Genomic DNA, 16,977 nt, shown 5'->3' with positions numbered 1-16,977 from the left:
GAATATTAACCTGAGGTGGTGTATGTGTGATGCAGCTAACCTGTAACATAAGGGCGTGCGGTGAGTGCACAAAGATGGAGGCGTTTTCTCTGGGCGAGGAGTCCAAGCAAAGCTGGGCATCGGTGGCCTTGGCGTTATAGGTGAAGGCGATGGAGCTGGCCAATTTGCCGTCGTACAACACCTGCTTGTGGTGCTCCGCTAAGTGGATGTCGCTCTCTGACTTGAACTTAAAGGTGCTCTGTAAGAAAATAAATAAATAAATAAATAAAAAATAAGAGAGAAAATAAAAGAAAGAGGAGAGATAAAGGGAGAGTCACAATGATAGATTGAGCAGCTCTTTCCTGCACATCCATCCTAACGGCGTCTCTTGGGTGTTATCTTTTAATTATAACTTGATGAAAAAAAAAATATCCATTTAAGAATGAAAAATGTCAGTGACAGTGAGTGCATTAAAGTATAACACCATTTTGAAAATGAATTTTCTCTATTGATTAAAGCTGTCCGTTTCATTTCTGTCATTCTGCATTGCTGCAATCAACAACAAAAGGCAACACTATTTGCTTTTTAGTGATGCAAACCGCTCTTGACACAATTAAGAACGAAGCACACGCACACACACACACGTAGTGAAATAAAGCTGCAGTATGGTGTTTCATTTAATAAGAGAAGCTACACTTAAAATTAGAAAGCCGACGAACAAGGACTGTAATTTCATTTCCAATTAGTGAGATACAAAATTGAATAATACATTTTCCCCCCACATTAAAAAAGATAAAACATTTTAATAATTGTATCTTTAAGTCTCCTTATATGGTGATGTTATGCAGATAGTAGTTGCATATCTTCTCACTCTTTTCACTTTGTTTTTCCTCTGAATATTTGAGCAAGAGCCTTTTCTTCCTCACTGGTACATTGTTTGATGACAATCTTCAAGGTCTACTGCAGAGTACAGTGATTAAGAAGAACAGGGGCTGATGAGAAGGATCAAAGTTGCTTTGATACCACAGATGATTGTTTACCTGCATTAATTTAACCAAGTCATTTACTTCAGCAGGCTTCAGGAGCAATTTCAAGCCAAGCACAGTCAGTACTGAACTCTCACAGTGAAATTGGAAAACAGGCTGCAGAGGGTGTACAATGAGGGCAGCCTTTTACTTATCGCACAGAGTGCTTTTTATCATTAGTTCTTTTTTTTCTGTTTAAATGCATCATTGAAAACTAGACAAGAATGTATCAAAATGTGTTCATAAAAACCTAGTGAAATACAACGATCAGCCACAACATTAAAACCACTGACGGATGAAGTAAATAACATTGACCATCTTGTGACAATACAGTGTTCTGCTGGGAAACTTTTGGACCTGGCATTCATTCATGTGGATGTTACTTAAACATGTAGCACCCACCTAGACCAGACCAGGCACCCCCACCCCATAGCAATGACACTCCTTGATGGCAGCAGCCATCCCCAGCAAGATACAGCCTGACACAGGCAAAAACGGTTTAGGAACAACTCAGAAAAACACGAAGAACAGCACAAGGTGTTGACTAGCTCCCAAACTGATCAAGTATCTGTGGAATGATCCACAGAGGGTCCTCCTCTCAACCCATAGCACCCCAAGGCCCCCCACTAACAACCACAGGACCCCCTTAGAACTGTTTTGGAGGCACAAGGGAGACCTACACAATATGAGGCAGGTGGTCATAATGTTATGCCTGATCAATGCATTCTCAAATATTATGACGTCGTGTCTTATATGCGTCTTGAAATTCCATGATGCCTTCACCAACATGGTCAGTCAGCGGATCTGTAGCACATTAATTAAAGCGAGCATAACAAATTACTGGTCGATAACAGACTAGCCTTAATTTACTCAATCACTAAGCTGTTGACAGATGAGCTGAATTAATCTGTCAATGCCGTGTGAATGGAATATGCTTAATGCAGAGATCAATTCCTCTAATCAGGAGGGCTGAATTATTAATGGAGGAGAGAAACGTTTGTTTTGTTTTTTTTCTTTCCTTTCTCTCTGACTCACGGGCAGCAAGTGGCCTAGCGATAAGATAAAGAAAAAGAGCTGAAGTAACAGTGAGGAAACATCCAGCTGGGCCTGGAGGAACGCCGCAGATAAATACGGCATGTTATGCAACACAAGCAATAAGGGTTCATGCACCTGCCTGGAATGCATCTAAATCTAATGTTTTCAGTGAGGGAGTAAAAGTATGAAAAAGGTGGGCTGTCGATTCTATAGCGATTGTGCTTTTAGGATATTTCATATTTCATATCTATCTTCTTATTTCTGTATGAATGATTTCTGATAAGACAAAATATCCATTCTGGCTGGCCCGTGATTTGGAGTTAGTTCTTAATTCTGGCCCCCTCTCTAATTGAGTTTAACGCCAAAACTTCAAAAGAAACAACTACATAAAGTGTTTAATACCTGCTACAAATATTGTACAGTTCAACATTTAAATAACCATGTATTGTTTTGTTCTGATCCTAGAGCTCCATCTCCTGTGTCTTAAACCCCATATGATATGAATAAATATAAATATCCTTGTGTATTTGCTGATGCTACATGAGTTTCCTCGCGGCACTATTCTAGCAAGAGTTTTACAGACTATGTCAAGAAACTAAGACGGATGAGCCACTTTTAATGGTACATTTCCTTCCAGTCAGATGATAAAAAAAAGAAAAAAAAAAAACATACGATACTCCGTTCATTTGCTATGATCAAGTCCGCACAGCAGCCATTGCGCATCTCATCACGTAGTCTCTAACATCCTTCAGAAAGTTCCTACTCATGGAGCCCAAGTGACAAGAAATAACAAGCTCCAGTGCCCTGCAATTTTGTGAGAGCCTTGCCGCAGTGTGAAAATAATGATCTCATGGGTTTTGGCTATCAAACCCTGTAGCATGACAGCATCATTCCACAGGCCAGCCAGTCATATAAAAGACTTGGAGCACAGTTCCTGCCTCTGCTGCAGGTGCCAAGGGCTGTCAATGGCCAGGGGAAGCCCTGCATCTTTCATGCAAGAAGCAAGCAGACACTGGAAGAGCCGGGACGCTCCTTTTTTAAATTTTTTTTTGATCTGGTGGTCTGAGTATGAACGCAGCCTGAAACAATAACGTGAATGGTGCAGTAGTTTCCAATTAAACAAAGCTTTCTTAGTATTGATTCAATGATCACAGATTAATTTCAGCACGCTGTTTGAAATTAGCCATGTGTTTATTGTTTAATTATCACCGCGAATGGGTTTACGCTATCAGCGCCGCAAATGTTAGTTATGCTATTGCAAGGCGGAGAATTTATCGAATTTCTCATTACTGTGCTCGGCTGGACGAGAGATGCCTTCCTCGTGTATCCCGCGGCCGTCTACTTTTAATCAGACGAAAACAGCATTAAACAACATTTGTTATAATGCCATGCGGGTAATATGAACGTTTTATTTATGAATGAGAAAACAGATGCTGAATTGACATCATAAAAGGCAGAAAAGGGCAGGCAGGTTTGCTATAAATAGGTTAATAGTGGCTCTTTCTGGCTCATGCCGTCAGACAGACTTGTATCCAGAAACTAGAAGTTCTCTGATAGATATTTACTAATTTTTAGTTAACTGATAAATCAAGGCTATTATTTTTGAAAGCATCTTCACTTACCACGTTCTAATGTTATAGTCTACATCAAACCATGTGGTTTCTACGCAGAAACACCGTTTTCCCTCCCTGACAAAAGGAGCACCAGGACTGTGCAACTCCCTCAGCCTCTTCTAGGCCAATCCGTGGTGCATGCTGCAGAACTGTGCTGGCATAAATTCAATGGGCTAAGCTGCCTCATGTAGAAAACATATGGTAGCGATGATAGAGGGCAAAGACAGAAATAACTCTCGAGTGCATCCTATGAAAAGATGTAGAGTCATGGCTTAATTGTTTTGACTAGTCAAATCAATGGCTAATACTTTGCGTGCGGTGAGGCTGTCACTGGATATTGCTGTGACGGATGTGACTTTATGACTCCAGACCAGGCTATTCCCCCACAGCCAGAAAGAGATAAGCAATTATAGAGAAGGAGCATGAAAAGAGAGCCTTTCTAAAACACTTATTTGCAAGAATAATTTGAAAATTGCATTCTTCATACATTGTAAGTGTCGCAAAATTGTCCAACGATCCTTTTGAATGAATTCTTTAGTCGAGCGTTTCTGAGACGTTCGCCAAAGATTATTAATGCTGTGCTGTGCTGAAACAGCAGAGATGAATGACAGGGGAAATATTACAGTCAGATATTATCAGCTTCTGTGTGTTCACCCCTATCTCTGAATGTTTCAGTCATAAAGTTGGTAATATACAGCAAAAGTTGCTCGTTGGTACTTTAAATGAAACAAGTCCATCTAAGGTCAAAGCAGAGTTTCGCATACAGCAATATGAAAAGAGCCCCGGGGATAAGATCCTGCTAACAGGTCTGTCAGATCTGCAGCCATAAATCATAACACGCAGAGGAAATAGTAACCCTAGGCAGCAATAATCTCTGCATTTAAACTAACTGCAGAAGTTACAGTTGCATTCAAAAGCGTGTCAAACATCAAACATGGATGAGAGGGACCATGGATCAGAAAATAAATCATGCATCACTGCAGATGTTTTTCCTCCAGCTGAGCTCAGCTTAAACAGATATAAAGTCCAGAGCGCACAGTGTAACAGATCATCAACCGCACTCACTCCTCCCGGCAATTACCAATTAAGACAGACAGGCCTCCTGTCACCTGAAGAGCGCTCCCATTACAACAACCAATCAGTGAGCCTGGCAACTCTCTGACCTTTCTCCTCGACTCACCTGGCGAGTTCTATCATTCTCACCACTGCCAACACCATCCGCAGCTTCATCGCTTTCAGGTAATTGTCTCCCAGGGAAACGCTCGTCATTGTTTCGAGAATTTTTAACAATTGCTCGACTGTGTGTTACAGTGTGCTAATAGGAGGTCCACAACTGCAGGGGAAACGGCGGCTAATCAAAGAGTTCCCCTGAGGAATCGCTTTGATGAGTTGCCGATTCATAGACAAGATTGAAATCATCTTCAACAGTTTACTACTTAATATATTCCTCGTTGCAACAATAATCATTTTCCGTACAGTCATTGTGTCTAAAACCACAGCCAGAGAGGAAACAGAGGCGGCATGAAGTAATCAGAGATATTGTAAATTGCCTGGCGTGTTGACGTGTTCCTCCCTTTATGACAGAGGTTAACACTTTGCATCAGATGGGGAGGTGAGACAATGAGAGAAAATAAACTGAGAATAAACAGGCACATCCTGTATCTTATTAAAGAAAAGTGGAACATTTTGGGATAGGGTGCAATAAAAGTTATTAAAGTAAACATTTTCAGAGACAACAAAAGTAAGAATATGTCCCCATATGATAAACATTCACTTTTAAATCCCCTCCTGGGCAGGTCAGCGTCTTCCAATAGCCACATTCATCTTTAGATTTTTGTCGAGAAGCTGCACCTGCTGCAGCTGATATAAGTTGGCTGAGAACTCTATCCTCTCTGAGTGCCTGCTGCTGCTGCTGCTTCCTCCTGTGTACTGTGCCATTATTCCCCAGAAGTAGGTAATTTATGCAGCCGTTTATCGGCAAGGAAAAGGAGGACGGAGACACAAGGCAAAGGAACCACGGCAGGGCTGCCCTGCTCATTGATTTCACAGATGGATAGGTGATGCAGACTGCTTCCATGTAATCTAATTTAGGTCACCCTGGAGCGCATACCTTATAGCCGGGTCCCAGCTGATGAATTGCAAATATTTGTGCGGGATTGAGGGCTTCACTGAACACGTAGACGGCACCTAGCTGCCCGCAGAATACTCTGTTAGCATCAGCTGTCTCCGAGGACCCAAGGAAGCACTTATCATAACTCTGCAAGAAGGACAGAGAAAACGAGGCTGCATCATTTGTTACTTTGGGACTAAAGAAAAAAAAAAAAAACACATCGCAAACAGCTGCATTAGGCAGAGGGCAAGAAGTGAAATGTGCAATATTTGATTCAGCAAATGAATCTTATTTTTTTTTTTAGTTTGTATTCTGGCCTAGAAATTCAGTGTGGCTCTCCAAAACAACATCCTTTTGTGTTGTGTCAGTGTCTGCCTTTGCTTTGACAATTCCCTGATGGAATAAATTTCCTTGCGGCCGTGATTTACAAAGATATGAAACCACCACATAACCTTGGTGGTAGGGAGAACATGTGCTCTAGTGACATTCAGGATACAATCAAAAATCATAAATGTAATTTAAAAAAAGGCAGCAGAAAATTACACAACAACCAAATACTGTGAATGAAAGCGATGTTTTCATTGATCAGATTTATTTTTGGAGAATTCAATATCAAGCTTTCAACATGCTTTTCTTACATTTAAACCTGCTAAGAAACAACTTGATTTATGTGTGATGAGACAACTAAGCTGACTTTTTGCTTCAGTCCTTCAAGAGCAGAAGGGAGACAAACTAATATCCTTAAGGTTAGGCTTAAGAATTTTTCATTAAGCGGCTGGACTGAACCATCCCTTAGTTATTCTGCTATAGGCCTAGGCTGCACTAAACACCTGTCCTCTACTCTCTTCTTTCTTCTCTATTACTACTCATGCAATAGTGTGCTACTACTGTATAGCATGTTAACTGCTGTGTGTTCCTCTCTCCATCTCCCCTCCCCTCCTCTCCTATGACACATGTATGTTTATCTCGTTCCTCCCGCTGGCCTTAAGCAAATCCTCCATTTGAGCCTCCTGTTAAAAGGCCAACATCGCTTTCATGCTCGCTCTGGGGGTTTCAGACCAGGTTTTGCATCTAAAGACAATTTGTATTGTTGCTGACGCCAAATAAATCAAATTGAATTGAACTGAATTGAATTGAAGAGCAAAGAGTTTATGCTAAAACAAATTAAATATCTTTCTAAAGCTTTCTGGGGGTATTTATGCTTTGGCTTTAGTACTTCTAATGTTAATGCACAATTTTTAGTAGAAAGCAGACTTGGGAGATGTGTCACTTCTCTGCAAGTGCAAATGCAGAGCACACCGTTTAAATCGGTCTCAAATAGCTCCGTGTGACAACAGGTTTCATTTTGGCTCATTCAAGCATGTGAAAATATTTTCACACTGTGACAATGTTGTCATACATTTTAAACAAGAAATATTCAGTCTACTGGCATTTGGAATAAGTGTTCACATAAATAAAGGAGCAGGATCAATATAAGACAACATTTCTCGCCAAAATAAAATACTAATAAGTTAAAAAAAATTGTTTTTTGCTTTTGGAAATATAATTTTTTTCAATCTCACAGTTACCAGCAATCATTCATGTAGCAATAAAGAACAACAGGGAGGAGGGGTAAAAAGGAAAAGTGCTCACATCGTTCGTGTTGACGTGCCACGCCATGTCTCCATAAGAAACGAGCTGTCCGTTAACGTAGCATCTGATTTCACTGTTCCTCCAGCGGCTGTAGATGTGAACTATGCTGATCATGTACCACTAAGGGTAAAGAAGGGAGTAAGGATGAGAAGATGAGCTGCAAAATATGCCATTTATTAAAACATATAATTTTCTTTCTTTTGTAAATTTACACCCCAAAAAAAAAAACGTCAGTGGAGTTCGGGTTGTAGAATGGCATCGCCGTCAAATCTCTACTTATTAATTTAAATCAAGAAACTGAGATGAATTTGAAAGCTACAAGGAAGCCACTGCTGCGAGATTTGCTGCCTAATGTTTGCAAATTCGCAATAGAAGACAGTGAATAATAGAACAGAGGAAAAGGCAAAGACGACTCAATTTTCACTCCACATAAAAGCCCCGTTAGGCACCCGGGCTTATTCAGGGATCAGACAAAAACTGCAGCCAAAAAGGCGTCAAGTTGGTACAATAATCACATTGTCTCTAAACAAGTGTATGTTGAGAGGAAAATATGATTCGAGTATCATTATTTAAAAAAGTGCAAACTTGCCTAAATGCATATTTATTGACATACACCGATCAGGCATAACATTATGACCACCTTCCTAATATTTTGTAGGCCTCCCTTGTGCCTCCAAAACAGTTGTGACTCATCAGACAATGGACATGGGCCTTCTGAGGGTGCCCTGTGGTGTTTGGTTACAGTTGTTAGTGGGGGGCCTTTGGGTCTTGAGGGGAGGGGCCTCTGTGGATCATCCCACAGATATTTGATCAGTTTGGGATCTAGTGAATTTGGAGGCCAGGTCAACACCTTGTGCTGTTCTTCATGTTTTTTTGAGTTGTTCCTAAACTGTTTTTGTGTGTGTGCCTGTGTCAGGCTGCATCCTGCTGGGGATGGCTGCTGCCATCAAGGAGTGTCATTGCTATGGGGTGGGGTTGTCTGGTCTGGTCTAGGTGGGTGCTACATGTCTAAGTAACATCCACATGAATGAATGCCAGGTCCAAAAGTTTCCCAGCAGAACACTGAAATGTCACAAGATGGTCGATGTTATTTACTTCTCCTGTCAGTGGTCATAATGTTGTGACTGATCGGTGTATTTTTCCTCAAGTGGCTCCTCCACTAGAGCATTTTGGGAAGAAAACCATTATAATGATTTAAGTTTAATATATATATATATTCATCTTTATAAAATAAACATGTGTATGGCTCTGAAAAAACAGTGAATATTAAGTAATAGTGGAGAACAGTAAGTAAAGTGTGATTTTCGCGGTATAAAGTAAAGAAAGTATGCTGTAAATCTGGAAAATAACATCTGTGGTCGCTACTTATTTAAGGGGGTATGCAATTAAAGGTCAGCGGCTCCACAAAAAAATTATAATTGGTGTTTAAACTGCTCTTAGCTGGGAGGCAATTATGTGTGGGTAACCCCCACGCTCCCACTGTCTATTGGATTCGATGTGGGAAAACAACAACAAGGATATCAAAAACCTTGTGTGTTTTATTCTTTATTCAGAGGCGACGGTATAGAACAGGCTTTTCGGGACGCCGCTCATCTTTCTGAGGGGATTACCAAAGATGAAACAGCAAAACTCATGTAGGAAAATGCAATAAATCTGGGCTAGCTCAGCAAACACAGACCAACAATATGAGCAATAACAGTAACAATATTATTATTAATTAGTTCATTAAGTCAACATGGTCGTTGCCTCAGCATTTTCTCCACCTAAAAATGCCTAATAGTGTAGTAAATCACTAAATGGATTTGCTCGTATTTGCTAATGATGATATTGCTTTATTTATTTACACCGAAAAGTGATTGCAGCTTGTAATTTAGTTTTTTAGTTTTTCTTATTTATCTCATATTCTTTATTTTTATTTTATACTGAAGATCTAACCAAACAAATGAAAGTAGAAAATAAAGTCTTCAGTTTAGTCGTAAGTCCAAACCTCAGGATTCGGCTATAAATAAATGAACACTGTAGAGCAACAGGGACCAATATGTTCACTACATAAACCAGGAGCTGTGAATTCTGCAACTTCAGGTTTGATATAAAAAGAAAAAAAGACGTATTATTACAAAAGAACATTTTAGTTTTTTATTGGCCCCGTGTGCAGCAGCGTAAGTCAAATTCACTCATTCACCCAAGGGATTATTAACCATTCACATCACTTAAACAGATGATTCCAGCTCCACTGTCTTCGCATCAGCATTAGAAGTCATCAATCAGACATGCCAAGTACAGAAATATCCTCAAGCAGTCAAGAAATCCGAGCCAAAATATGTTCAGCCAAGAACTGGTTGACTACGAAAGAATTGGCTCGGCTGAATTTCTCAGGATAATATTTGTTAGCGGAGTGATCTGAACTCATTTAGAATACTTAGAAAGTATGTGTTGTATTAATTTCCAATTGGCGGCATGCAATTCATGCTAAATGTGCTAACTCAAGCTGCTCTTAGCATGAACACTGGATAAGCAGTAAGGAATAGGCTGTCTGTCCATTTCATATGTGACTGTGTGCTGCTTGCCATTTATTGGTTTGACCCATGAAGAGCACTGTGAGCAGTGTAATGGAATTACAGCTGTCTACACACAAAGGTAAGGACACTTAAAAGAGGATTCATGGCGGAGGGAGGGCGGGGGTGCAAGAGTACAAGCTGCCTGGAGATAATTTAGAACTGCACTTATACGCAGATGTCTGGACCCAAAATCAATTAAAAACTTAATTCAGCGCGCTTTATCTTGGAAGAGCTTGTACATATCAATACCTGCCGCGGCGGCGCTTGGAATGAGACGAATACTTGTTCTCAGGTGTTACGCGAGGGCCCTCTAATTGTTTGACATGTACTTTGTGGCATTTTCTCTGCAGGGACAGGTACGCTACGCTGGCACTCCACGCTAAATTAAGTTTCATTTTCTCATCTGCATTCACATCCAATTACACCTCCAAGACTCCTTGGGGGGTTTTAAAACACTTCAGGTTTATATGTAGACACGCAACATACACACATATTTAAACTTTTGCCAGTAAAAGAACAGGTGGTTGGGTAGGGAGTCTGGGGAAATTGTGGGAGGATTTAAAACAGAAGCATACAAACATAAAGCCTTCATATCATCCTTCTCAGGTCAAACTTTTGTGGCTTTCTATGGCTGGTATAATACATTTTGTGGCTTATCTTTGTTTCATGGACTGTATAAATATGGACAACGTGTCGCCACTTCCTTGCATTGGTCAAACTGACGCTATTTTGCAGCGCCATTTTGCAACTTTGGACCCAGAGTCTGCGCAGCACGGTCCGAGAGTGGAGCCACGTGGAGCCGCAATGTCGCCCACACTTCCTCCAGACTCATTGAATTAATACTACGCTCTGCTCCACCTCCACCAGTTTTTCACAACTCTCACGGCCCCGTGGGACTGCTTTACGGTTTCTACAGGGTCAAATAACTAAAACGAAACGTATCAGAAAAATTGACACTTGAACATGCATCAACATTATATCAACTACCTGAAATGACAAAAAAAACATCCTTGAAAAAAATGATTTGACGTGTATTTTAGTGTTTTAGTTTGTCCCACTAACATGGAGGAGGTGGAGCTTATGACCTATACTGCAGTCAGCCACCAGGGGGAGCTCTACTTGCTTTGGCTTCACTTTCAAGGAGCTGTTCCACCATCCATCTTTCTACTGTCTATGGTTTAAACTAGCTACTGTGTATGACTTAGGGGTATTTTTTTGTAGAACCATACAGAAATAAAAAATAAATTTGTTCTCACCTTCCTGGGCTGAAAGTCATACTTCACGCAGTGCTGGAAACCTTTTCCCTTAGACTTGAGTGATGTCACGATCAAGCAGTTCCCAACAAAATGTGCCGAGTAGCCGATGCCCTTGCTGGTGCGGAAGCTGTAAATGGAAACATGAGATGAGAGCTGCAAACTTCAGAGGGCAGATCCAATTAATTTATCTACAAGAACAAATAAAAAAAAAAAATTGGAATGCGTTTTGATGTTTTGCATTTATTTGATAAAGATGACTACACACGTTTAATCCCCCCTTATGTTTTTTGCATCCCTCCTGATAATGAGGGAATACAACCTTCATACAGTGCGATCAGACCTTATGCAGCCCACACTCTTTGTGCAACAAAACAACCTTGCAACTCCCCTACAACTCCATTCTTTCCTTGCTTGGACCGAACATCTTTTTCACCGCTGACACATACTCAATAAACTCCTACAGTCTTAAGGTCTATAGCAGTGTTCCCTCTTCAAAGACGCCCTCCATCACCACACACCGAGATCATCTAAAACAAACCAACCACTTTGTCAAGGCAGATAAGAGAGTATAGGCTTTCGCATTGTGAGGTTGCTGCAGCTCCGGAGAGATATGGAGCCCCACACCTAGCTCCCACTGAGCCAAGACGCTCCGGTGGACAAGCTTGGTCCGCTTCTGAAGATACAATTCTTATTTGATTTTATTTTTTTGTTGTCTACATGCCCTGCCACTGAGCTGTGAGCCACTCGGAGCAGTGGATAAACAGGATTAGCTTGGCATATCTCACCCTTTTTTGTGACTTGGAATAGCTGCCGCATGAATACCAACGTCTTAGCTTAGCCACTATTTCCTTTTTTTTTTTTTTTTCCCCGTTTCTGATGTTACACATCAGAGAAACACAGAACAAGTCTTTCTAAGGTGAGAATATCCTTTCATTCAAACTGTTAGATCCAGGTAAAGTAATGGCAGCCAGTAGACACCAAACACTGAACTAACTGTTATCTCAGACAAATTAGTCTTCCCCGTCAGCCGGCTCTACCTTTTCATCTTTATCATCCGCTCTCTCTTTCATTCCCTTCCACCGTTCTTTTATATGTCCCATTATTTTCTGTGATTTTCTCTCATAAACACAAAGTACGGCAGCCAAGCATCACTGCACTTTCGGGTTATTGATTTTATCACTAATTACCCACAAGATCCTGCAAGAGCTGGTACGTGTGCCTTATGTGGCGGATATTCAAATCTAAATTAATACCTCCATAGTGTCTCCCACAGCAGCAATCCACCTCTGAAGCAGACATTTCCAGCCGCCGCAGTTCACGCCTGCAGGAGTTTTAATCTAAATAATCTCACCAAATAATTCCCTCATTCTCCGTTATAATTCACGAACATTATCTGGAAGAAATGAAGCCCTTTCACAAACCACATTACATAAGTGTTGCCAGAGAGTGGAAAAACAAGTTTAACCTTGAAAAAACAAGTTGCAGTCATAATCTGCTTAGATGAGAAAATCACTGTAGGTCACGGAGTATGCTGCTTTGTCAATAGAGCTGCTGGTTGCCTTGTGTGTGTCTGCAGAGAGGGGATGGTTTCTAATACAAAGCTGAAGCAATTAGATTGATGAAAAACAGGAAAGTATAATTTTCTCCTTTTTTTGTGTGTGTGCACAAATGCCTGTTATTGAGTTCTCACCAGTAGAGATATGGTTTGTCCTTGCCCACATTGATGTTATTCAAGGGATCCATTCTGAACCAGGTGTTGAATGTAAAGCCATTCTGATAAGGCCACTTAGCAATAGGAGGCAAAGCTATTGCCTAGGAAAAGAAAGACAAAACCATAATTCAGCATGAGAAATAGCTATTAAAGCAATCTTTAGAATCTTTTGACTTCTAATTTCAAATAAACTTTCTGAAATATGTGCTGCAGACCTCCACAATACAATATTACCAATGTCCAGCCTCTCTGACATAAATCCAGTCGTGATTCTAGTTCCTTTTCGCATTTGGGTGAATTAATCTCTACGTTTCCGGAGACAGTAGTTTGAGACAACTCTTTAACCGTCAGTGACAAATTACATTTAATAGCAGTGGCGTGATGCCTCATTTACGAGCTTTAATCAGCATCCTGCGGCATGTTGATTAAAAATGCAGCAAGCCGGGAAAAAGATGCAGCGAGGCTTTTTGACCTTGCATAACGTAGCATGTTAATAAGGAAGAGGTACTGCACTGTATATCCCACCTTATGGTATGTGGATTAACTTGTTATCTGCATCAGTTACACAGAGTTCAGAAGTTATCGCTGACTTTTTTTTTTATGTGAGGACTGGGCTTTTGGTGGTTAAACACAACATGTGTAATCCCTGACAGATAAACAGTTTTGTTCATTTGCTAATTTCCAGTTACTTTATCTCAGTCAAGCCTTATTTTATAAGAAAGCGTTCAGCTGAAGAATATGAAAGCTTACTGCTGCACTGCGACCAGGAAAGTTGAAGAAGGCATCTGGACCGTGTCTCTGGGGCATCTGATTCAGCACCGACAACATTTTGACTGCATGCTTGGGCTGGCAGAGATAAAGAGAGCATTAACAAGCCAGTCAAGACTGTCTCTGTGACGGAGCGCAGATGCTCAATACCTTGTCAGTTACCTCATTCACCCAGTCGGCAGTTAGTCAATTACAGAACAAGCCCCAAACAGATCTGTGTTAATGGGTCTCTGGGGGCGACTCGAGTGACAGTGTCAAACCCTCACACACTTACTTCAAACTCTCTGCATCCCGGTCCTGGTATCACTTACCCACAGGCCTCCTTCCCCTCTGAGCATGCTGAAGAGCAGCTTCAGTTCCTTCACCGTGATGCTGTAGCTGGCCAGCACTCCCAACATATCCACCAGCAAGTCTGTAAAGAAGGCATGCACACATAAACAAAAGGAGAAAGAGGAGAGAGGGGACACATTTACAGATAATATAATTCATCCACATTGTACAATAGATCCTTGTGGGGAAACGAGAACCTGTTTGACTTTAATTTAAAGCTCATTGTCTATGAAATCCCATTGTATTTAACACAGAAACATTTCCAGAATGACTAAATCAAAGGGATATCTCTAAGGTAGGTTTAGATGCAGTGAAACTGCAGTGAAATGCATTTTAATCTCATCAGCTGAAACGTTTAAAAAGTATGGATGTCATTTTCACACACAGCATATCAACAGACAACAGCACAATGACCTGAAGATGGACTGATGCATATACAATGAATACGCCACTCCAGAAAGGCAAGTATGCTCAACTCCTCTGGCATAAAACCACCATGCTACCGGCTATAATATATAAATAAATATGCATAAGGATTACATTAGTATAACTGCCATTTTACTCTCAAGTGCTATAATTAAATGGTCCCAAAAAATAATTAAAAAGCAGGCTGCAAACTCTTCTTCCTGATTTACTTCTCTTTCATTAATTCCATATATTTTAATATGTATAGATGAGACTGCTGTCTTTCTTCGCTGCTTTGCTTCTGCAGGATTTTCTTGAGACTATTAGAAACAATGAAATTTTTCATTCATTTATCTTCTGTAACCGCTTGTCCTGTGAAGGGCCGTGGGGCCTATCCCAGCTGTCATCGGGCGAGAGGCGGGGTACACCCTGGACAGGTCGCCACAGAGAGACAGACAACCATTCACACTCACATGCACACCTACGGCCAATTTAGAATCACCAATTAATGAGCGTGTATTTGGACAATGGCAGGAAGCCGGAGTACCCGGAGAGAGAACCCACGCAGACACATGGAGAACATGCAAACTCCATACAGAAAGGCCCAGTCGGCCCATGGATTCGAACCCGGGACCTTCTCGCTGTGAGGCATCAGTGCTAACCACCTCGCCACTGTGCCGCCCTTGAAAGTTTTCAGTTTGTATGTATTATTTAATCCTGTTATTGCAGACTTTTAGTGGGTGTTAGTTGTGGGAAAGTCACCTTGAGTGGGGGTTGCAAATGGAAAACAGGTTTTCCATCTAAAATCTGTTTTGCAACTTTTTCAAAATGCAAAGACACAAAGAGGTGGGTTTGGATTACTAATAGAGTAACTCATGCACTTTGTATACGTTAACATGCCAGGCTAGAATGAATATACCTGTGCTACCACTGCTACTGAACAAAAAAAACTCTTGCCCACATCATTATCATCATACCTGCAATGATGTCGTCCACTGAGCTCATTTTGAGCAGCACTTGTTGGATGAGGCCCACTTCGGTGCTCGTCTGCAGGTTTCGAACACTTTTTCGGAGGATGGCGGTGAACATGCTCCAGATTTCAGCCTGGCAGGTCACGTCACAGTGCTCCAGCAGCTCCACCATGCAGCCGATGCTTTCCGCATCTTGGATAATGAAGTGAGTCTCCAAATCAAACTCACCGCCCACCAACTGCAAAATAAGGTTGAACAAATAGTGAGAAAAGACTGCGTTTTTATGCCTTTCACATGCTGGTTAAGTAAATTCTGTCTTATGTTCTAGGGAGTGATGTAAACATCTTTTCAGAAATATCCATGGTCACTACTCTGACGGTAAAATGGCTGCACCAGCCAGGACTGGAAGGAGTGAAGATCGTTTTCCTGCTACAGGATTTTGTTCAGAATTTAAGCGCCCGTGAAAATAAAACTGTCTGGCATTTAATGAAAAGCGGAGGGAAATGGAGCCACTATAGCCCCACTGCCCCGTTTAAATCACAAATGATAATTGCCATTAAGAAAGCAGAAAACAACAATCAATAACGCAGCTCTTCAAGTCCAAAAAGCGTGAAATTAGCCCTCTAAAGAAGTGCAGGGTATATACGGAGCGTACTGACAACAACTTGCTGGTGGGCAGCAAAGCAAGCAGGTGGAAAATGGGCCTAGATACCCACTGCACATTACTGTGATTGACAGGTAATAGCTTGGTGAGAGCAAAAGCAGCCTAAAGTAGTAGAAAGAGACTAGTCCATGGAGGTATAAAACGAGCCTCACCTCAGTTATCATCAGATCTTGGAGCAATTACGTTACAATGATGTGTGTCACTGGGCAGATAAAGTAAAACTGCACAAAAGCTAGTCGTTTTATTCTCTTTGGTGGTGTAACACACATCATTGTGCATTAAAAAAAAAGAAATTCTTCACTAATCATTAATCTTACTATACACTATTTTTGCCGTGTTAAGAGTCCCTGCATCCAGATTGATTGTTAAAGGCGTGTAGATCCCAGCAGTGTAAGTGATGGAATGAATCTTAATCAAGAATACTCGCAGCAAGGTACAAAGTAAAAAAATAATAAAAAATGAAAAAGCTATTGCCTGCATATTTTTAAAATCCTCCCTTATGCTGAAATTTAGCCTGAAATCCATCTTCATCAATGACACAGGGAGGAGAGGCACTGTTCAGTGAGGCACTAACAATAACACGAATTCACAGCGTGAAACTCCACAGTTAGGGGTGGTACAATATGCTGTCTGAGTCAGCTCAGTGGCTAAAATGTGCAGACGACTTCTGTCCAAATACAGTCACTATGTTAACTGGTATGGAAAAGCAACAGATGTGTGGAAACGCTCGTTATCGGTACACAGACCTTCCTCAAAGCTAAACGGCTTTCTCCTCCAACCACCTGCCTAATGCCACAATGCCCGTCTTGCAGCAGATAGCGAAACGTTATACTCATTACCCAGGCAGCCTGGGTAATGACTATTACATTTTGCAGTACAACAGCAGTTTGCGAACCAAAATCCCAGGTCAAGCCAAAAAG

At 41.1% G+C, this 16,977-nt stretch overlaps 1 protein-coding gene across 1 annotated transcript in view; it reads right to left on the bottom strand.

Moving 5' to 3' along the window:
- nbeab (neurobeachin b) overlaps positions 1-16,977 on the bottom strand; it is a gene marked incomplete at its 5' end in the record, with an annotated part of 190,781 nt that overhangs the window by 124,391 nt on the left and 49,413 nt on the right. The window contains 8 exons of the mRNA XM_084558818.1: positions 41-238; positions 5,763-5,909; positions 7,395-7,514; positions 11,209-11,335; positions 12,899-13,020; positions 13,670-13,765; positions 13,999-14,099; positions 15,400-15,631. Of these exons, the coding sequence (XP_084414944.1) occupies positions 41-238; positions 5,763-5,909; positions 7,395-7,514; positions 11,209-11,335; positions 12,899-13,020; positions 13,670-13,765; positions 13,999-14,099; positions 15,400-15,631 (1,143 nt within the window). The remainder of the gene's footprint in view (positions 1-40; positions 239-5,762; positions 5,910-7,394; positions 7,515-11,208; positions 11,336-12,898; positions 13,021-13,669; positions 13,766-13,998; positions 14,100-15,399; positions 15,632-16,977) is intronic.

The sequence above is a fragment of the Chelon labrosus genome (genome assembly GCF_963514085.1).
Source record: "Chelon labrosus genome assembly, chromosome: 13".
NCBI classification, from domain to species: Eukaryota; Metazoa; Chordata; class Actinopteri; order Mugiliformes; family Mugilidae; genus Chelon; species Chelon labrosus.
The sequence above is the reverse complement of the archived record's forward strand: the minus strand, read 5'-3'. Positions and strand labels throughout refer to the sequence as shown.